The sequence below is a fragment of the Macadamia integrifolia genome, chromosome 7 (assembly GCF_013358625.1).
Source record: "Macadamia integrifolia cultivar HAES 741 chromosome 7, SCU_Mint_v3, whole genome shotgun sequence".
Lineage (NCBI taxonomy): Eukaryota > Viridiplantae > Streptophyta > Magnoliopsida > Proteales > Proteaceae > Macadamia > Macadamia integrifolia.
Window position 1 is genome coordinate 35,540,221 of NC_056563.1, and position 22,410 is coordinate 35,562,630.

Consider the following 22,410-nt stretch of genomic DNA (forward strand, 5'->3'; position numbering starts at 1 on the left):
GGGGGGGGGGGGAAATAAATGGTGCCATCAAAAAGTTAATTTGTTCAACCATCTTTTTGCTGATAAAAACTCATTAGGCTTGTAGATAGCAGGGCATACACCCAATCTTCTGATGGAAAACAAAAAAACATGATAAAGCAGAAAAAACAGAGTGGGTAATGGAGCTAACCTGATGCAAGCGACCTCTTTTCTGGAATATTTTATCTTCATAGGATCCTACTGCCTGAATGAAATGCTCTACCCTGCTCAAATCAGGCTAGAACAGGACGAAAGATAGCCCAGAATAAGAATTAAGCACGCCATGGAACGGACAAAAAATGGCAGAACATAAATGTGGCCACCATAAGTAGGCCTGCTTATGGCAGGTATAAACAAAACCAACTAGAACACATATGATGAATACCTTGCTTGATTCAGTCAAATAGCCACCCATTGCTGGAAACTCTTTTTTGTACACAGCAATTAGTAAGTTGATTGCACCCTAAATACAAGAGAAAAAGGAAGCGTTATCAAAACTTTCCCCAAGAAATTATGCTCATCTAACTCTTTCTTGTTTTAAACATTTCAAAAACTTTGAAAGCGAAACAAGGAAATATTTTTAGCCACATGATCATGTTTTTCAAAATTCTTCTTATCCTCTTTCTAATGCTACATCCACTCAATGATAAGTAACTGTGGGGATGTCAATATCAAACCTCGCGAATCTCCAACGTGGGCATATGTGGCAGAAAATCATTCCCGACAAAGAAACACATGAATATAAAATCATCCACAATGCGCTCAAAATCAATCTCGAATGGAGGGTTGGGAATCCGCATTTCATATTCCAAGTACTCTCGAAGAGTCCAAATGTTGAGAAACTGCAGAATTTGGGATGCAAAGGTGAATAAAATTTAAAAAGGGTGGGGGATAAATTGAACAAACATGCAGAAAACATCATCCTATTCCTATGCCCTACAAAAACTTCAAGCAATGTATGAATCCAAATCTACCTGGTATGGCTTTTTGGCCACAGGAGCCCCTTCACCTTTCTCATCAAACTCTCCTGCCTTTCTTTTTGCCTTTCCTTCACAATTAGCTGCTAAATGGCCTATTTGGCCGCATAGGAAGCATTTGTCTTGTTGTCCAGGAGTAAAAACAATCTGAAAGTTGTCATTTAGAAGTGAAATTATTAGCAGTTAACATTAAAAAAGAAAAACAAATGTGCAGGTGCTTGTACAAATCTTAGAAGGGTGAAGAAAGACATGCACATTTCCACATATGGTTTATCAAGTATCAATAATGTAAGCATTTCGCAAAGGCAACAAATAAGACACAACGCGAACATATGTTGATGATGACACCTTAGGATTGGATTCTTTAAAAGAAATCTTTCCCTTACAAGCATTATGTGGAAACTTAATGAGGTTTACAAACCCTACCAATAGGTGTTAGGCTGCAACTCAATATAAAGGAACACAATAGCAACTTAAAAACCAGAATTAGGGAAATTTAATAACTCAAAATCCAAGGGTCTGATAAACATTAAATTCTGGTCAAGAGGAGATCTGACAGTATGGCATCAACACAGCCACACCCATATTCATTTACTAGTATCACTTATAAAACCAACCAGATTCCAAGCATCAGTCACTGACCTCTCTTAATATTGAGAAATGCACTTCATGCGTAGCCAGGGCCAACATGATCAAATCTGCATCCTGCAAAACAGCATCCCAAATTTATCAAGATCATGCCCAACAAAATCAAAATAAATAAATATATACTGAAGGAAAACCCATACCAAACCATAGAGGCAGTGACGCGTATTTGGATCATAACCAGGAAGATTTCTTTGTAGGCGGATGTACGACATAATTTTGTGTTCCCCTTCACCAGGAACATTTGCATCAGAAATGATAACCTTCAAAAGAATCAATTAATAAGCAAAAGCCATGATAATTTTTGTTAACAAGTGCAAAAGAAGAGCCAAAGCATACAAATGAAAAAATTATTGGAGGAAGATGAGCTTAAACAACGAGGAAGCAAAGTATTGGAGGAACACATTTTCTTCAGAAAGGAGACCATCAAACAATAAGCAAAAGCCAGGATAATTTTCATCAACTTGCAAAAGAACAAAAAGATGTAACAAAGTATTAGAAGAAGATGAGATAAATCATAGGACAGCGCTTGATTTAATCTAACACCTTAATGTCTCTCCATCCAGGGTCATTGTTTAGTCTGAGATGAATGTAGTACTGCAGTGCAATTGACAAAACGGCCATGAATTCAGTCCCGGGAGTGATAACATTGGAATCAAAAACTTGCGACTCCTGTTTCGGAGGCAGTTTTCTGCCCTCCTCCTCAAATTCTTGCCGTAACCGCTCTTCTGCTGCTGCCTAGATAGCAGAGAGTCACCATTCAGAAAACACCATTTATTATAACTAAAAACCAAAGCAAAAGAAAGTAGAAGAGTGAAAAGTAAAGGTACAAGGAAATTATCTAAATGCACGTACCGCTTCTGCTGCATCTTTGGCAGCTCTGAAACGCCTAGAACGTTGCTGATTCATTTTAGCCCTTGGAGCTACACCATCTACAGTTATTTTTAAATAATTAAACAGTGAGAATATAAGCTAAAGGAAATTATCAACACAGAAGTCGGCAGCACCCAATGACAAAACTCACCAATAGCCATGTAAAGAAGCTTCCTTGGCCGCACCATCACAAAGAGTCTATCAATGTAATCAAACATGCACTGGAATACCTCCTCAAAAGTTGTAGGAGAAGGCTGAATAAAACAAAATCATTAGTTATGAAACATGAGTGTGAGAACACACATTAAATAGCATTGAACAATCAGATTTTTTTTCCCCTCATCCTATTGATAATTCAGGTCACTTCCAAAATAGAAATCTGCATCCCACATATTGTTTCCAACTTCCAACTACAACAAGAGCATATTTATGTACCCAGACAAGCAACAGCAACTGGGGCTCAAGAGTCCAATTGGAAGGTCCATCCCTCCTCATAGGAGACTTGGGTTTGTTAGTACTGGATTTGGGCCTCAACACAAGAAATCTAAGCTCATAAAAGCCATAGATTGGGCTATGGCCTATGGGTAAATCATATATTTATTGGGCTTGTGATTTATGGGACTACTTTGCAAATGGCCAACCTTATTAGCCCATATGGGGGACTAGCATGTTCTATATGGGATTTGGTTTAGTTAATGTGATACACCCACGAATAGCCCATAAATAGGCCAATGGCCCATGGGAAGGAAACAGTTGTCAATGAATAGGACAACCTATAGGGAAAGGGAATCGCCTTGGATCATGGACTACTCCTAAGATCTCACCTTCCGTGCGTGACAGACTCATACTCAAACCCAATCTCTCATAGCATGGAAACAAGGAGTATTCCACTTGGGGAAGGATTCTTTATGGCTAAATATGAAAACCCACTAGGGACGGACTCTAAGCCAACTCACTCGCCCTTTTTGGGTAGAACTCTACCCTACCCCGCACTATTAATAAAGAGAGGGCCAAGGTATGATCAGTTCACTATTTTTTTCTCTATTGCTCTCTCCTCACTCCCTCTTCATTACTATTGCTAAGGAGACTGAATTGAACGTCGGAGAGTCCCTCCCAGAGTCCGCTCCGGGCCTCTCTTGACCAGATCTACCTGTGCAAGATGGAGACATCAGCCACCGATCACCAATCAATTTTCTGACACGACATAATGTTTGTTTAAGTCGAAAGATTTGGTTGCTATTTCAGTTTTAGTCTGAGGAAAGTTTCTAAGCTGGAGGTGAATTAGTTTGGAATGTTAGGGGTTAACCTAATGTTTAAATATGAGCAAAGAACACAATGTAATGGAGTGGTGGTTGAAGGATAGCAACTTAGTGGTGTTTGTGACGGAATCTCAGGGTCATAGCTTGGACGTGGTGCTTACTTATATGTTTCTAAATCTCTATTTCACCATTTTTTGTGTTGTTCTGAATCACTGCTTCATTCTGTAAGTTCATTCACTGCTCAGATCAGTTTGCATCATCCTTGCAATACCTTCATTGTGTTCTGACATCCTTTATTTCTCTCAGACCTTACTAAGCTGCTCTGGCATTACCTTGGACTGGGACAGTTCAGTTTCAGTTCCTATCATTCCAGTCCTCAGTCTAGGCATTGAAGATTAACTAATGTAGATTGAGCCTGCAAAAGAAGGGGGCTGCTGAGCCCATCAAACCAAACCAGCCGGCCCTAGTGTTGGCCCCATCAAGCCAACCAAAACCAGGAATTACTGTTCACGTGAACAGTACTAGTGAACAGTAATTTGGGCCTTTTTTGTTTCCTTTTTTGTGTTAACAAGTTCCAAAGTCAGATTTAATCTTCTAAAATAGTCTTTTATTGTCTAATGTTAGTTTCTTAGAGTAAAAGTCAGTAGCTAGTTAATAAAAGTCATTAGTTTCTATTTTATGTTAGTATCCCTTTTTAGTTTGTTCCTAATTTGTAAGGCTGTGTGATGTCAGATCGAATCACAAGTGACCTAATCCTAGGCAGAATCTCTACTAAATCCAATATAAACCAAATTCAGGGACAGAAAGAATGAATAAGAAAGGATCACACAATTGCACAAATCCAACTAGGGGAGAGAAATCGCATAAAAAAAGAGGGGGGAGAATCACACACAGTCCTAAGGCTCTCAAACATTAACTCAATTCATCATTTTTCAAATCTGTCCTAAACATTGAGTCTATGCAAGTATTTAAAAGAAAATAATAAGACTCCTACTTAGACTCTAAAACTGAAACAGAAACCCTACTTCTCTTACATATCCTATCCCAAAACAAATATGATAATGTAAAAGACATATTAATAAACTAAACTATTACCAGTCCACTCTAACGAAGCTAATGAATTAAATCCCGTTTTCCTACTTTTTACCCATATTTTAGGCCCATTAAAGTGACCCATTACAAAGAAAACTCATGGAAACAAAGGCCCAACACATAAATAACCCAACCTAAGGCTTATTCCAAATAAAATAAGCCCATTAACTGACTTATATACATCACTATGCCTAGCCTATTTAAGAGAGACCATTGCAATCAATTGGACAAGTTAATGAAGTTTACGTTGAGATGGTTTATAATGTTTTTTCTGTGGGACACAGTTAGGTGAAAGACCCTAGGTGAGATGCCTAAACCTGAGGGGTGAGATACCCAAAACCTGACCTTCGTCTTCCCCCTTCTCAACCCCTCCATCGATTTCTCTTTTCCTTCTTTATTTTAAGTTGGACTTTGTGAGAGAGTGATTTGAATGTGCCTAGACGTGTGATTGAAGATCCAGGACCAGGCACCAAGTTCAGATTGAAGTGCAACCACAGGACCCAGAATCGATCTCATCTTGTCAGGGTTTTTGAAGTTGATCGATTAGGCCATATCTCCCTAACCAGCCACCTGATTGGATATGGCCCTTTGGAGGGTTTGTTCTCCACATCAAGGAGGCCACTCGACCAGCAGCTTGAGTCCAACTGAAGGTTGTACTTGGAGTTTTTCCCAAATCTCCCAATTGTTTCCTAATTGGTAACCTACACCGTATCTCCTAAACAAGCCAACAGTTCAAGCTCATTTTTTTTTAAAGTATACCTATACATCATACAAGCATAGTTTTTAAGGCAGTAAGGCGACGGAGGCGTTTGAGGGTCTTTCGGAGCGCCTTAGCGATAAAGCGGGCATAAAGCATCGCCTTATCGACTAAAGCATTCCTGTGTAATTTTTTTATAAAACCAATCTATTTGGCTCAAATCCTAGTTGAATCCTATTACTCATATGTTAAATAAATATTAAATGTTCATATTAACATATTAATATGAATACATATTAATCAATAAATGTTCACAAATGTTCCTATTACCAATGTAAGATATTCATCAAGAAAACAAATCAATAAAGTGAATAAACTAAGTTCATCTTCATCAATCATCAATCATCAATCTTATTAACAAATAATATAAATACATAATTATGAAACAAAATTATAAATATAAGAAAAAGAAGACATAAAAAATACAAGTATTTATTATACTTACCCCTATGATGCCAAAATGAGTGCCTAAGCCCTAAGGTCATCCACTATATTTCTACTCATGTCAAAGAAGAATAAAGCTCATCTTTGCCAGAACAAGCTCACTGCTGCCGGAGCAAAATGGTCGCCTGGATCAGTGGTTCTTCCTTGTTCCTTGATTCCTTCTCAAAGTCCTTTCTTATAACCCTTGACAAAATCCAAACCCTGTTTGTGAATCGTGTTATTGTTTTGTTTGTCTTGGTTATTTTTGGTGGAGTAAAGCCGATCCCATACATCTCACATGTTAACAAAACCATACACCTACAAATAAAAAATCTATATTTGGAATCTTCTTCAAGTAATTTTAAAATGTGTTTAAGAAAAAAAAAACCCCCCATAAAGCGTCACTTCACATAAGGCGGAGCACTGCCTTACCATCTCTAGACCGCATCAGCGCCAATCGCCTTACCAGCGCCTTAAAAACTATGCATACAAGGGATCTTCATTCCAGTTTTGAGGATCATCCGAAGCCACAAACCCTAACTTTTGAAGAGTGGTCAAAAGTCTCCTAATTCATGTCAACAGCATATCTCTCAATTCAGTCGGTAGAATCTGTTACGTTTTGGTTGTGTGTTCCTTCATATAGGATCTCTATTCAATCCAAAATTCAGCATCTAAATTGTGGTTTGTGAGTAATCGACATCTTCTTTATTCAACCATAATTCCAGCTCCCACCTGGGATTAGGTCCTTTGTGATCTAGTCTTACATCAAAACCTTTCCTCTTGAGCCATTAGGGGCATAAGATTGAAAAAGACAGATTTCTCTTCTTTAGGCAAATAGGCATTATGGACATCAAATTGGGGGCGTATCTGATTATCAAACAATTTGGCTTTGCAATATGAGACAAAAGAAGACATGTAACCAATCATGGAGGAGTTCCAGGCCTTGAGATATTGTTAAGGAAAGTAGGGTGGGAAGACCACATGTCAAAAAATTTGAAGGGCTTAAGGCCAAAAGAAACATATGGTTGAATAAGAATAGTGATGGGGTTGTGATTAGAGATACCCAGGGGTCAAAAGTTGCATGAGAAGAAAGAAAAGAGTTTAGCTAGGCGTCATTCACCAAAACTCTATCAAGCTAGCAAGCAATCCTGGAAGATTCGGTTCTCCTATTGTTCCAAGAGAATTTCAAACCTGACCATCTCAAAGCATTTATCCCAATATCTACAAGGAAATCATTGAAAGCATCAACCGAGGAGTCCAAAAACGGTCACCTCCTTTCTTCTCATGGCCAAAACCGAATGACATTGAAATCCCCTCCCAATGCCCAGGGGAGAGAATTTACCTAAGGGGCAATACAACAAAGGTCTACCGAAAGGAATGATCTTTTCATAGGACACTGGAAGCATAGATGGCGGTGAATAGAAAGGGTTGGTTTCCACGAGGTTCATAAATTTTGAATGGAGAAATTGGGCAAGGACCTAGAGGTGGAGGATGGTGGGATCCCAAAGGCACCAAAGGCACCAAAGGCAACCTTACATTTTTTTTTTTTTTCCATTTTCATTTAGGCACATTGGCTCTCTCGTACCTATCCTCTTCCAATGATTTATTGTTAACTATGACAAAGGTATAAATTAGCCAAAAATGAAACCAAAAATATTATGAAAAAAGCAAGAGTGAAGAAAACATGAAGATCTTTAAAACTATTTAACCACAAAGTGGAAAAAGTAATCTATAAGATAGTTGAAACAAGGAAAAGGAAGAGTAGAGATCTCGACCATATTAGATGTATTAAAAGTGAAGATGGTCAAGTACTAATAAGAGATGAGGACATTAAGGAGAGATGGAAAGTTTACTTCTGCAGCTTACTAAATGGAGACACTTCGAGTAATGATCCCAGAAGGTTGCATTACCCATCAAAGCACCACATGTCGTAAATATATACGAAAATTTAGGGTGTCTAAAGTAAAAGAAACTTTAAGGAGGGTTAAAGTAGGTAAGGCAAAAAGCCCTTGGCTGACCAAATTGTTTAATAAGATTATAAGTACAAAGAAAACGTCAAATGAAAATAAAATACGCATTCTGGTTGTGATTTAAAAAATAATGTTGATATTCAAAGCCGAAATAACTATAGAGGCATAAAACCAATTAGTCACACTATGAAATTATGGGAGGATTACTAAAAAACCCATTTGAGAAAAGAAACTACTATCACAGAAAACCAAATTGGTTTTATGCCAAGAAGATCCATGACAAAATATACTTATTTACTTGGGAGACTCATAGAAAGATTTAGAGATTGCAAAAAGGATCTCCATATAATCTATTGACATAAGAACAGCTTATGACAGTCTTTATAGAAGTAATTTGGCAAGTACTAGAGAAAAGAAATGTTTCAATTAAATGTGTACATAATTAAATATATGTATGATTGTGCGATGACTAGTGTAAGAAATGTGGAGGGTCAAGGTAGTGAATTTCCAATTACAATTGGGTAACATCATGGATCGGCTTTAAGCCACTATTTGTTCGCGCTTATTATTGATGAATTAACCAATTACATTCAAGACGAGGCTCTTTAGCATATGTTTTTTTGCTGAGGATCATGTATTGGTGGAAGAAGCAAGGATTTACGCCAATTTGGGGTTATGGAGATCAACCTTTGAATCAAAAAAGTTTTATGATAAGTAGAACAAAGATGGAGTATATGGTGTGTAACTTTAGTTACACGAAGGCAGATAATGAGGTGGTGAAAAGTGATGAGAGAGATTCCACAAATTGATTATTTTAGGCATCTACGCTTTATCATAAATAAATAAGGTGATCTAGGGGATGATGTTTCACAAATAATTAGAATATGATGGATGAAGTGGAGAGGTGCATCATAAATGTTGTGTGATCGACGTATTCCTTTAAAACTTAATATGATACGCTAAAATAGGACCACCAAATCTCCCGCAATCATCTCCGAAAATCGGGAATACTACGAAAAAAAATTTTATCGGCAAGTCATATGACTGGCTATGATGCATGGGGCAGAATGTTGGCCAGTTAAGAAGTATCATGTGGATAAATTTAGTGTAACGGAGATGAGGATGTTGAGATGGATGAGTGGTAAAACTATAAAGGATAAGTATTAAAGCTGATTTGAGAGTAGCTTTGATACATGATAAGCTATGAAAAAGTCATTTGGGGGTGGCATAGCCATGTTCAACAGACGCCTTTGGATGCTCTAATATAGAGAAGTGACTTGATTCAGATTAAATAATCTAAAAGAGCTAGGGCTGTACCTAAAATTACCTTATGATAAGTGGTGAGGAAAGATGAGCATGTCTTAGGTCATGTATCAAGTTTGACGTCAAATTGAGCTGATTGGAGGGTAAGGATCCATGTTGCCGACTCTAATTAGTTGGGATAAGGCTAAGTTGTTGTTGTTGTTGTTGTATGACAAATAATAGGTTAAATTTCCTAAAGTAGCAAGATTGGATTAGAATAAACATACTTTGGATACCACTGATTTATAGAATCCTACACTTAGCAGTTCATTTGATCTTTTTCTCTATTACATGAATTTTAAAATTCATCCTCCTACGCTTGTTCAGTTTTACAGAATAAAAACGATAATATTTTCTATTCATCCATTCCAGCCGTACCATTAGATAAGAAAAGAAGGAAGTACACACAACCAAGCTGCAATCAATTACATAAAATCGTCGGAATGCAAAAAAAAATATAAAATCACAATATATCAAGACAAATAAATGAATGAGTATATAAAGCGGAGGGAGATGGAGAGATGCATACCCGGTCCTCAGGATGAAAACAAGGATGAATGATGCCGTTCATGTCGAGATAGAGATTGTCGAATTCGATGCTGTTAGGGTTAGGCTTACTAGTGTCGACTGGAATAGTAATGCCATCGATTTCGACTGGTTCTTCTTCGACAACATCCACCACCACCATCGGATATTTCTCCGCTAACCATCTGTAAAACGCTGGAACTCCCATCGTCCACCGCTCTCGCACTCGGGAGCTTCGACTCTTGGGGTCCCTTCCAGTGCGCCAAAGAAAAGGAAAAAGAAAAAAAAAAAAAACAAACCAAAACAATTCAGAAAGAATTACCTCCTATATTCCCAACCCTCGTATTAGATTCAGACTTCAGCCGGAAAGAGAGTGTTTCGAAGTCCCTGTACCTCTTCGAACCCGGGACGGAAATTTTTTTTTTTCCCCTTCGGCTTTCTACTTTCGTTTTGATTTTCTATTACAGTCGGTTTAGAATTTTAGGGCTCACATGGCCTATAAATGGTGAGAACCGCGAGAAATTGAAACACCCTCGTGGCGTACAGAGGGCATCGAGTGACACTGAGATCCAACGACTCTTATCCAATAAAAAAAAAGTGTTATCACTATTTATAACCATTGTAGATCTCCCATAAGCTTTATTTGTATAATTTTATGAAATAGTTTTATCAAAAAAATCTGAAATATTTCTTTAGTTATAATTAAAATTAGAGTATTTGCCTATTTGGTATGATTTGAAATTCAATTTGACATGTTGTCAAACAGATGAGGAAATGAATCAATCTCAAAATTGAAATTGTTTTCTACCATTTTGCTCATGTGGTGAACTACTTTAAAACAGATGGGCATATTCTATTTGTATGAAGACATTTCTCTTTCTCATTTGAAAATGTTACTTGTTTTGGAGTCCTGTGAATCTTCTCGTAAGTGAAATGGGAGGTTCAATTCACATAGACTCACACATCGACACCTATGAATGTCTTGACGGAAAAGGAAATTGTTATTCAAATTTTATGAAAATTAATAAATGAATAAAAAGGGGAAATGATCCCAACAAAAACAGAAGCTAATTGATTTCATTCATTGTTTATAATTCCATTAGGTCTCTCTCTCTCTGCCTCTTCTTCTTCTTGTTCACAATCTCTAAATATCCCATGTGCTACTCAACAATAACAAAAACAAAATAAAAAACCCATACAACATCAATCTCTTAATCTTTTTGATAAAATCCATAAGAGATATTTTGAAAGTGCAAAAGAAGCAAGAAAATAGAAGTTTCATATGATAAGTCCATCACAAAAAGCTTATGCAATTGGTGTTTCGAGTACATCCTGAGATGAGATCTACTAATGATTTGATGCACTAGCATGATATGGCAATTCCAATGTCTTCCCATTCTCATTGGACTTGATAAATTGGGTTATTTAGATACTACGGGAGGGTTTTTGAGGAGATAGATGTTCTTGAGATGCTACAATTATTGAGCTTCGTCTCTTGCACCCCATGAGAGAGAAGAGGAAGGGAGAAAAGGAGAGAGTAAAAAATAAATTACGTGTCATAAGTGGAATGGAATTACAAAAATGAATGAGATTAGTTACCTTCCGTTGTTGTTGGGATGAATTTTCAATTATTTTTTGTTTCAAAATATTTGAAAATGAGGATAACAACAACTTTCCATTTCATTAAGATCTTAACAGGTGTCAATATGTAGGTGTAAGTGAACTGGGGCTTCCACTTCACTTACGTGAAGATTCATCGAACTCACATTCATATGTGTCGATATGTGAGCGTATATGAATTGGACCTCCCACTTCACTTACGTGAAGATTAATCAGACTCAATATTGGATTCTCTGTATGTTTGTTTACTTGCATGTATATGTGAAGATCCAATACCTATTTAAAAGGGCGAAGAAAGGAATATCTAATAAAACAAAAGAAAGATATATTGTATCCTCATACGTAGGTCTACATTCCAGTATCCTCGCAGAGCACAATGATTGTTAGGTTTACCCATTGCGACAAGCCAAGTGAAACAATGACCATCTTCCAATAAGTTGAAGGAGAAGCCAATGGTATGAAGAACAGAAGAAGAACATATAATCATTTCAAAAAGTAAATTTACCAAATGTATTTATAATTCATGATTTTTTTTTTCGTTGATGCCATAATTTAATTTATCTATAATATATATATATATATATTTGTTGACTTATTTGGAGAAATCAACGATATTTTGAAATTATAATTTTCTTCTTATGGATAATCATATTTTTGCATTTGGAAACTGAAATTCAGCATGTGAGTTAAAAAAAAAAAAGGAGAATTTAAAACCAAGGGTCGGGATCTCGATCGGAAATCGGTGAGGAATCGAATCAGCCTAAAGTTGCCCTAACCCTAGATTTTGGAATGAGATCCGCGCATTTGAATCCCGTTAGAATCTGATTTTTCTTGACCAATCCAGATCGGACTGATCCTATACGGAAATTAGGGTTAAAGGTTTTTTTTTTTTTTTTTTTTTTTTTTTAATAATAATTTATTTTATTATTGTCAACCCCGATCACAGAATAAAGAAAAGAAACCAGACGGATATAGAGGACAGTTGTGAGTGGTGATATCATAGCGGAGTTGACGTTGAGGGGACGGACGAAGAAAGGAGAGAACAGAGAGAGGACGGCACGGCCAATTAATGTTTGGACTCTTGGATTAGCGCCATAAAGTTCTTTTGAAAGTGAAAAGATTTTATTTTCGTTTCTTTATAAACTTGGAAGTTAAGAGCAAGATCGCAAACGTGTGGACACCTTCTCAGTCTGCTCATTAATCGCTCTCACCTTAAATTTTCCTCCAAATTTTGAGGGTAGAAATGCAGCTATCCCAAATTCAACGGATCCATTGTTCTATTGAGAAGAAGCTCCACAGCTGCATCTCGCAAATGGCTCAGACCATTAGAGCACAATTCATCAATTCAACCCACCTTAACCCTAACCATCAAACCGCTAAAACCGTCATATGAAGAAACCGAAGCATCAGAATTCAAAGCTATCCCATTTATCATTTCAACCCTTTAAGCCATTTTGTTACCTTTCATTCAATGTCTGCTGCTTCTCTTGTTAAGGGTTCTTCCGTGATCAGGAGCTCATTGATTGATCCAGATGGAGGACCTCTTGTTGATCTTGTGGTGCTGGAGAGTGAAAGGAAGTTGAAGAGAGCTGAGGCTGAATCGATGCCGAAGGTTAAGCTTACCAAGATTGATATTGAATGGGTTCACGTACTTAGTGAGGGGTGGGCGAATCCCTTAAGAGGGTTCATGAGGGAAGAGGAGTACTTGCAGAGTCTGCATTTTAATTGTCTTCGGTTGAGTGATGGTAGTTTGTTAATATGTCACTTCCCATTGTATTGGCCATTGACGACAAGGACAAGGAGGCAGTTGGGGCCTCTCCTGATGTGGGGCTGGTAAGGCCAAATGGAGATTTGGCTGGCATCCTTCGGAGGTCAGTTTTTTCTTTCTTTGGAGATTTGGTTGGCATCCTTTTACATGTCATTTATTGGCACCTTACTGTTGCATCTGTTCATGCAGAAAAGATCTGTTTAGTCAAAAATTGTGCTGTTTTTTTAGGTCGCTGTTTCTTGTCCCAACAATGGGTTTGGAACTTTAGATGTCTAGAACTTTACTGATGTTTTGTCAATATTAATTTTTGTACAGTGTTCAAGTATATAAGCACAACAAAGAAAAAAGAATTGCTAGAACATGGGGAACAACTGCACCGGGATTACCATATGTTGAGGAGGAAATTACTCCAGCTGGAAATTGGCTCATCGGTGGGGATCTGGAAGTGTTAGAACCTATCAAGTTTAATGACGGTCTTGATCACTACAGGCTCTCTCCCAGAGAACTGCGGAAAGAATTTGACAGGCGTCAGGCTGATGCTGTGTTTGCTTTTCAGCTGAGGAACCCTGTGCACAATGGGCATGCTTTGTTAATGAATGATACTCGTAGGCCTATTGGAAATGGGTTACAAGAACCCAATCTTGTTGCTTCATCCTTTGGGTGGTTTTACGAAGGCAGATGATGTGCCATTGGATGTTCGGATGGAACAGCATAGCAAGGTTTTTCTTCCCCCAATTTCTTCAATTACTGTTCTATAAGGTTCTGATCTGACATATCTGTGGTATAATTATATGTGAAACATATACTTTTCCTTTATAACTTTTGTTGTTTATTTCCAGGTTCTAGAAGATGGAGTTCTTGATCCTCAGACAACTGTTGTGGCCATATTCCCATCACCAATGCATTATGCAGGTCCAACCGAAGTGCAATGGCATGCGAAGGCACAGATAAATGCAGGAGCTAATTTCTATATTGTAGGTCGTGATCCTGCTGGAATGAGTCACCCATCAGAGAAGAGAGACTTATATGATCCTGATCATGGGAAAAAGGTTTTAAGCATGGCTCCTGGTTTGGTGAAGCTAAACATTCTGCCATTCAGGGTACGCGCCGCTCGGCATTCATTTGACATGTTGCTGCTTATTACATTCCTCTTCCACCAAAAAAAAAAAAGGCTTATCACATTTCTAAGGGTATATGAATGTGGTCAATATGGAGAGATGGATTTCTTTTGATTCAAAATATTGAGAAATTTTGAAAGAACCTAGAAAGTGTATAGATTTCTTGTCAGTCTAAAGATGTTTTTCCATCTACACATTTATACAAATTTTAAAATTGTAATGTACCTTCTGGAGATGGAGTAGGTCCATTCCTACTACCAGATTCCCTATGAACTTCCTTGTTTTGGGCAAATCCTACATGATACTCAAATTACAGAGATATCTTTACACAAAAATGAAAGCCATTTTCTTCTCAACTATGTAGTGTTGGATTCTCTGAATTCTTGACCATTCAAGCCCAAAAAGATAACCTTGTCATTTGCTATTCCACCCACTATATAGGCTGGCTCAGTGTTGCTGTGGAAGCCTATTGTTTCTTCCTCACTACTCCATGTCTCTGCTGCTTTCGAGCTCCATAAGAGAGTAGAGATGTCGTTGTCAAACAATGCAGTTAAAAAGGCCTGCCCACACCTCTAACATTAGGCCTGCATATGATACTATGGTAAGGTTCAAGAGATGTTATTTGGAAACATTTGGAAGACAGAATCCTCTTGATATGAGATGATCCACTGTCAAAATGCTTTTCTTCAAAACGGCCAACATGAGGACCTGAATTTTGGTAGGCGCCCCCTAAAAAATTCTAAAATTTCCTTTAATAGTTGTCATAAGTGATAAATTCCTCATAAATCAACACTGAGGAATGTATTTGGGATTGTTGATGTGGCAGCAACATTTAGCACTTCCTTTCTAATTCAATATGCTATATCCCTCACTTTAGAATGGTTAGATGACAGGAACAGCTTTTCTTCGCCTTCTTGACTAAAATCACCGATCTTTTTAATCTGTGCTGGTTCTGAAATATACCTTGGCAATGTATTGTAGGGTAGCAATTATTTAGTGAGTAATGGCCTTGCATTAGTAGATTTGTTATTTAATATTCAATTTGTCTCTCTAGTTGCTTTTTTGTTTTTGTAATTTTTTTTGTTATGATGATGATATAATGCTTTAATGTTGTGTTAGCTATCCGCACAACAATCCCATGCAAACTGTTATCGTTCCACTGTTTTATTTTGCAGGTTACAGCATATGACACAGTGGATAAGAAGATGGCTTTTTTTTATCCTTCATGTGCTAAAGATTTTCTATTCATTTCTGGCACCAAGGTTGGGGAAATGATCCTTGTAGTTTACAAGTGTGCATTTGACAACGCGAAGAACTACTAACAGGATTCCATTTGAATTGTTGAACTTGGTTTAGGAAATGAACTCCCATGACCCTATTTGTACTAGGATTAGGAAATCCTAGTCCTAGTAGGAACAGTTAAGGAATCCCAATCCCACTAGGATAAGGAAAGTGCCAAAGTGGGCTGATCTTGCTAGGAGGAAAAAAAAGAAAAGGATTTCTAATCCCAATTGGAAGGGAGATTAAAGTCCTAAGTCAAAAGGGAAAGTGCAAACAGAATTTCTGAAAATGGGACAACAAATAGAAATAGTTAGTGTTTAATACTTTCAGAATTTGAGGTAAAAGAGGAAACTAAAGAAAGAAACCAAAACAATTCAGAGTTAACCCAGATTCTAACCAACTGGTCTGTTGAAAGGTGGATGCAATGAAATGCTGGATTTTTCTGATTAATAATTTTATGCAACACTAAATGGCGTATATGGAGCTTCAAAGAAAACAAAATTTGGTCGTGAAATCTGTTCTGATGATCGAAGAGTGAGAAAAAGGCGATCAATATGGCAGTATAGATGACGAGAATAAGCAGAACTCGTTAATGCAGGAAAAACTATTAATCAGAACGAAGGTTAGAAAAGAAAATATGAACTAGAATGAAGATAGAAACTGGACTTATACAGAAAGATAATTTAAGAACTGAAACTAGAAAGAACAAGATTCCATTGTGATATTTGATTGAAGGGTTAGGTACTAAAATCGCTTCTTTCCTATTGCCATTTGCTAGAAACAATAAATTGCAACTTACTGAAAGCAGTAAACTTATGATTGCTTGAAGTGGCAATTTAAAAATGTAACAACTGATAAAATGCAATCATGCATTTCCATACATAACTTTGGTATGCCTTATATACACAATTTCTTATATTTGGCAAAGAACACCATCACTCGGAGTTGGACATGTTCTCACATTAGCATTTGGTTTTGGTATGAAAGAGTTCAAAGTTTCAATAGATACATCTTGTTTCCCCAATCTTCCCCTTTCTAAAATTCCTAAGTTGCTCCATGGGTAAAAATTGAGTTTCTTTGCTTTTTTCTGAATGTTTAAGAAGTTATTATTGTTTCCTGAGGATTGGTAAGATGATATTGCTTTCCCTGTAAAACTGTCGGCTTATTTACTTGATCTACTATATGGTTGATTTGTTGCAGATGCGGACTTATGCAAGAAATGGTGAGAACCCTCCTGATGGTTTTATGTGCCATGGAGGTTGGAAGGTCCTTGTCAATTATTATGAGAGTTTGCAAGCTGAGGAGGCCGGTCAAGCTCCAGCTGTTTTGTCTGCCTAAGAATATATTTCGAAGTAAAGTTTCCAGAGTATATGAGTGGAAGAACAATCAGAAGATCATAGAGTGAGATGCTCTTTTGTCCAGTGGAAGCACAATTTTTCAGTAATTTTTTGTTAGATAAAAGATTAAAATGGAGCATGTGCAACTTTGCTAGCCTGCTTCTCTTCTTTTTGTCTTGGAAATCAGGGTGTCCGGCATTGTTTCTTGTAAAGTTAACCATTAAATGATTTATTTTTTTGGTTTATGTGCTGTAAAGAGAATTAATAAACACTTAAGATATCATTAATGATGTGATGTGAAAAACAATTGATGAGAAGCATATTCCTCTAGTCTTCTTGAGATTAATTTTTATCATTAAGATCCCAGACTGATAAGCTTTTGTTGTGGCATCCTAGTCCAGGTTACACGTTCTATCCTTTTTGATTGGGAGATGTTGAGATAATGAGATTCATGTATTCTCTTTTTTGGAAGAGGAAATTTTTTGCATCAGCCTCATCAGTCTCGTGTAGTTCAATGCCATATACACCAATGCTTTTGTGCTGGGATTGAGATTTTGGTACTCTTCACTCTTTTAGCTCTCTCTATGGGAAAAAAAGGAAGGAAAAAGGTTGCAAGTTGGCTGCATGTCTGCAACAGATCAAGAATTAGCCTTAAAAAAAGCAGCTCATCAGCCTAAAAGAAGGGAGAAAAACGAAGGAAAACCACATGGGGTTCTCAAATCCGAAGGAGTGATTGTCAAGCTGTCAGGCTTTTGATCTGGTAAAAGCCTTGGTGCCTTCTTCTTTTTCTTGTTTGCCTTTTTGTTTCTTCTTCGCACTCAGACGAGATGTGAGTGCGATGAAGGTTGCGTCCTTGCATGGAATTGTGAGACCACCCATTGGATGATGGAACTGAGATCCTTCTTCCGCTAGACTTGGTAAGTCTTGGAATGATGGATGATTCAAGTAGGATATTGGAACCACAAAAGCTATTCTTTTGAGTTTCTCCAACATAAACTGCAAAGTGGCCTTTGGGTGCATCTGCTTCGCAAAGTTCATGCCTCCTGGAAAAAGATTGATACGTCAGTTTGAGAATCTGCTTTGCCTGAAGAACCTCAGAAGGTAAAATGGATACCCATAACTGTCCCTGAAACTAGTAGCACGCACGCCCTGACAACCAGAACTGGGATTGATCACTGCCAATTCCGATCCAAATGGACAAATTTGATTGATCCGATTATGATTTTTGAAACAGTGATTGCATCATAATTGGTGCGAGTCAGTTTTTCAGGAAAACTGGGTCTGTTAAATTAATTAACACAAGAAAACACATGCAGAAAGAATGTAGAATACAAACTGGATAAAGCAAGAATTTGTCTTTAGTTTCTCTTCCTCCATGAAACAATTTCTTTTAAGTACAATGATATTTCCAATTACCAAGAAAAAGAGTTAATAAAAATCAGTTACAAAAGGGATACAAAAATGAGCTAACTCGCAGGAACTCCCTTCTATTCACAAAATTGGAGAGATTGGTTTGAATGGATTGTTCCTTTAGTCCTTCAAACCCATCTAATGCAGTTCACACTAGTACTCTCTCATCAAAGCGTTCAAACAAGAAGTGATTTTGATGAATGCTTCCTCATCACATGGAATAGTGAGACCACCCATTGGATGATCAAATCCGAATTCTTCCTCAGCTCGACTCAGCAAGTCTTGGAATCCAGAATGGCTCAGGTATGATATTGGGACGATGAATCGCTTCTTTTGGGTCTCTCCTATGTAAACAGCTAAATGTCCCTTTGGAACATATTTCGTTGTTGTTGTACTCAACTGGTTTGTGGCCATTACTCTAAGGAGAGACCTTCGGACGATTCCAAACAATTGGATGCCCATGGCTTCACTGTTATTGAGAAGGGTTTGATAGTATTGGGAATGAATGCTTTACACAATGAAGGAGACTTAAGACCTGAGAGTGTACTGGGATGGAAATCTTACAATATGTATTTGTGTATATATAGATAGGAAAATGTGGATAGGGGACATAGGTGTTGAGGGGATCACATGGTCATGCCTTGATTATACATTAGGAAACAAACTTAAACCCACTTGAAATATTTGCAGATCCACTATTTTATGGCATTATTGTTAGCTCTTTTGATCAGTAGGTAACATGTCAAGCTTCATGTCTAACCTACATAGAGGGGGCACTTGACTTGTTCTATGTTGGTCACTGAAAGGACCATATGCAAGCCATAGCCCAAAATGGTAAGGCAGTTTTGTAATTAAATCTTTGAATGGTCATCTTAAAATATGTCTAAATGGCCCCTTTAGAGTACTGAAAGTACCCCAAATCATACACAAGTTGGCACTTCTTTGATTTTTTATGTCTTGCATGGTGAGGCTGAACTAGGGATATAAATCATGGTATCAGTAATGGTACCTGTAGGTCCCATTTTTTTGTTGGAAAAAAAAAAACCAAATCCTTACCATATCGGTCGATCCATATCTGCTCAATATTGCCATATTGCCATACCGATCTAAATCGACCAACGCAATACCAATACCTCAAAGGCTCAAACCATGGTGGTAGGGCATGCCATGTTGCAGCAAATAAATTGTAGAAGTGACCCCTCACCACACAGTACCTACAGATACTGGCAAGAGTTGGGGGCAAAACCATGTGATCCCTCTTACTGTGTTATTTAGGTGCTTCTTCTGTCCCTACTGTCCTTCTCAACTGGTACAACAAAGAAGGACGACTAGTACCTCTCAACAAACTCAATTTCTCTTTTTTGGACAGTAATTTTTATTGGAGGTGATGAGAGCAAGAGAATATAAACAGGGATGATAATCCCTGGAGCATATATATATATATATATATATATACATACACAGAAGGAAACAGAAAAAAAACAAAGAATCAGAATTTTCAGTAACAACTCCACATAAATTTTTGAGAATTAACTATTTTGCATTTCATTTTATGACCATGAGGGGAGCTTGTTATAGAAGAATTGTTTCACCTTTTAGACTTGTATCATAAGTATCACTCACAGATCACAGAATGTACAACAAGTCATAGAAGGAGATCTTGCCTAAAGAATAGCAAATGCTACATTCATGGGCCCAAATGCTGCGTGTACAAGTTGGCACTTTGATGGGTCTTCCTTACATTGACTACAACACTATCCTAATTAGATGCATAAAAGTCAGACATCTTAAGTGATTTCAACACTAATCTGTTTTTGGATTTTTTTTTTATTAAAGGATAATGATCATCATCTTGTTCCCATTTGCAAGAGGAGTTGTACCTGAGTTTTGATCCTTCAACAAAGACTGATGAGAAACACTGAACACTATATATGAAATTTGATATGCTTTCGTAACACCAAAACCTGACCAAAAAAATGATCAGTCAAATTCACTCCCCAGACAGATGAAAGAACATTAGGTATCTTTATATTTCTGTTAGCATTACCAAGAGACAGGAAGGATCCCTTTAGATATCACAAAAAAGGGTCTCCAGACCTAATTTCAAACTGGTGGTTCAAATTACTATTGGCCAACTGTCTACCTATAATTTCATTCCAGCTATAATTAATATCAACTGGCCCTATATCAGTAGTTTCCCCAAGTGGTAGGGCATTTTGTATTGCCATTGAAATAGACTCACACCTCCCCCCCCCCCCTCTCTCCAATTCTAGATGTTGGGTTGAAAGACAGAACCATGTGATACCTCCTGAAGTGTGTCCCTCAACAACCATAGGCAAAATGTTTCTTCACCATTCACTAAACAATTGAGATGATTGGGAAGTCTATCGCTTCCTCTATATATACAGAACAACATATACCAATGGTAACAGAAAATACTTGGTCTAGCTTTCCCTAGCTCTTTGGATTCTTTGAGATCTTTAATTTCTCTTGTTCTTGTTTTTCTAAAGATCCTCATCCATACAAAGCCATGGGTATCCGTTTGCCTGGGATGATTCATGCTAAGCAAATCCTCCGACGATCTCTTTCGGTTGCAAACCAGTTGGCTACCACAGCTACTGATGTTCCTAAAGGTCACTTAGCAGTCTATGTGGGGGAGACACAGAAGAAGCGATTTGTGGTTCCAGTCTCCTACTTGAACCAGCCGTTATTTCAAGACTTACTAAGTCAGGCTGAAGAAGAGTTCGGTTTTGATCATCCCATGGGTGGTCTTACAATTCCATGCAAAGAAGACACCTTTGTCGATCTCACTTCTCGTTTGAATGGTCTGTGCATGAGAAAATAGGAAACCAGGATGTTAGTAAATGAGGGAGAGGCCCATTTCATGTATATATCTATACTTCTTTTTGAGAGGGTGAGGAATGCAGCCTTGAAAGTAAGAGAGAAATATTTGTAATTAAACTAATTGAGTGAAAGAGGAAATTCTTTGTAAACAGAAAGGAGTAAAGAAGAGAGCTTGTAATCCTATTCTCAATTTCTAATGAAGTCACTCTCATTTCTCCATGGACGTAGGCACCTTGTCGAACCATGTATATCCTTGCATCCCTTGAAAAGGAAACACTTAACGATCTCTTAGAATCACAATGCGCGAAGTGTACCAAATAATTGAAAGCTTTTTGCAACTGGACAGGAAGATCATTTGGATTGATTTTTTCTTTTCGTAGATCATATCAATTATATTCAAAAGAAAAGAAAAACTGTACATAGGACAAGGACCCTATACTTGAAGAGTAGGTAACAACAACAAAAGCCCTACAACATGGTCATAGAACCCAGAGGAAAAGCTAAAACAAGGAGTTAATAGGTAACATGGTATCTAGTAACTCCCTAATATTCCACAATCCTGTCATTACAGGAAGGAGGCTTCCCTTTGAATGCGACGGAATGCTATTTATTTGTCCACAATCTCTGCTTAATGTCCCAAATGATCATCAGGCCTCGTTCTTGTCATGTTATGAACTAATCTACCTTTACGCTCCCTCCAAATATTATTTTCAGTATAGTATTACTTACGATGAACAAGGGTCATAACAGTTCATGTATGGACAATTCTTCGAAATTGAGTGATGTGAAGAGGTTCAAATGAGGCCTGACGATAGTAGTAAATTACTTCATGTGCAATCCACATGGATTTGCCTTTCAAGAAAGTGCAGAAAGCTCCAAAAGCGGCCATGTCTAGGCCTGTATGTTATGGCATTGGTCCCCTTGCTGTTCCAGAATCCAGACTTCCAGCTTATTTAGGTGGCTCTGGACTCTGGAGGGTCCTATGACCCTTGTCAACTACTAAGAGGGCTCTCTCTCTCTCTCTCACTATAGCAGACCATGAGTACAAGAGCATCAAACCCACAGAGCAAACAAAAAACCCATGTGATAATGTTGGTTCTCAAATGATAATTGTAGGCCATGCAAACCATGATCAATAGCCCTACTGTCCTCAACTGGTACAACTAAGAAGATAATGAAGGAATTTGGGCT

At 37.6% G+C, this 22,410-nt stretch overlaps 2 protein-coding genes and 2 pseudogenes across 3 annotated transcripts in view; 2 read left to right on the forward strand and 2 right to left on the reverse strand.

Moving 5' to 3' along the window:
- Positions 1-10,367, reverse strand: part of LOC122084207 (5'-3' exoribonuclease 3-like) — a 24,294-nt gene extending 13,927 nt beyond the window's left edge. Inside the window, exons 1-11 of one of the 2 annotated variants that reach the window (XM_042652288.1) lie at positions 10,235-10,367; positions 9,846-10,092; positions 2,665-2,767; positions 2,496-2,572; positions 2,187-2,378; positions 1,784-1,903; positions 1,638-1,700; positions 993-1,142; positions 696-860; positions 404-481; positions 170-256 (exon numbers count right to left, since the gene is read on the reverse strand). In XM_042652288.1, coding sequence (XP_042508222.1) covers positions 170-256; positions 404-481; positions 696-860; positions 993-1,142; positions 1,638-1,700; positions 1,784-1,903; positions 2,187-2,378; positions 2,496-2,572; positions 2,665-2,767; positions 9,846-10,049 — 1,239 coding nt within the window. In that variant the 5' untranslated portion in view covers positions 10,050-10,092; positions 10,235-10,367. Of the gene's footprint in view, positions 1-169; positions 257-403; positions 482-695; positions 861-992; positions 1,143-1,637; positions 1,701-1,783; positions 1,904-2,186; positions 2,379-2,495; positions 2,573-2,664; positions 2,768-9,845 lie in introns of both variants that reach the window. The other variant, XM_042652290.1, reaches the window with a different exon arrangement.
- A 2,036-nt stretch (positions 10,368-12,403) lies between these two features.
- On the forward strand, positions 12,404-17,295 carry LOC122085066 (annotated as a pseudogene).
- A 227-nt stretch (positions 17,296-17,522) lies between these two features.
- On the reverse strand, positions 17,523-18,789 carry LOC122084958 (annotated as a pseudogene).
- A 1,918-nt stretch (positions 18,790-20,707) lies between these two features.
- On the forward strand, positions 20,708-21,438 carry LOC122085069 (auxin-responsive protein SAUR21-like). The gene has a single exon (XM_042653508.1). It carries the CDS (start codon positions 20,906-20,908, stop codon positions 21,218-21,220), a length of 315 nt encoding a protein of 104 aa, XP_042509442.1. The 5' UTR covers positions 20,708-20,905; the 3' UTR covers positions 21,221-21,438.
- Positions 21,439-22,410: the final 972 nt, after the last annotated feature.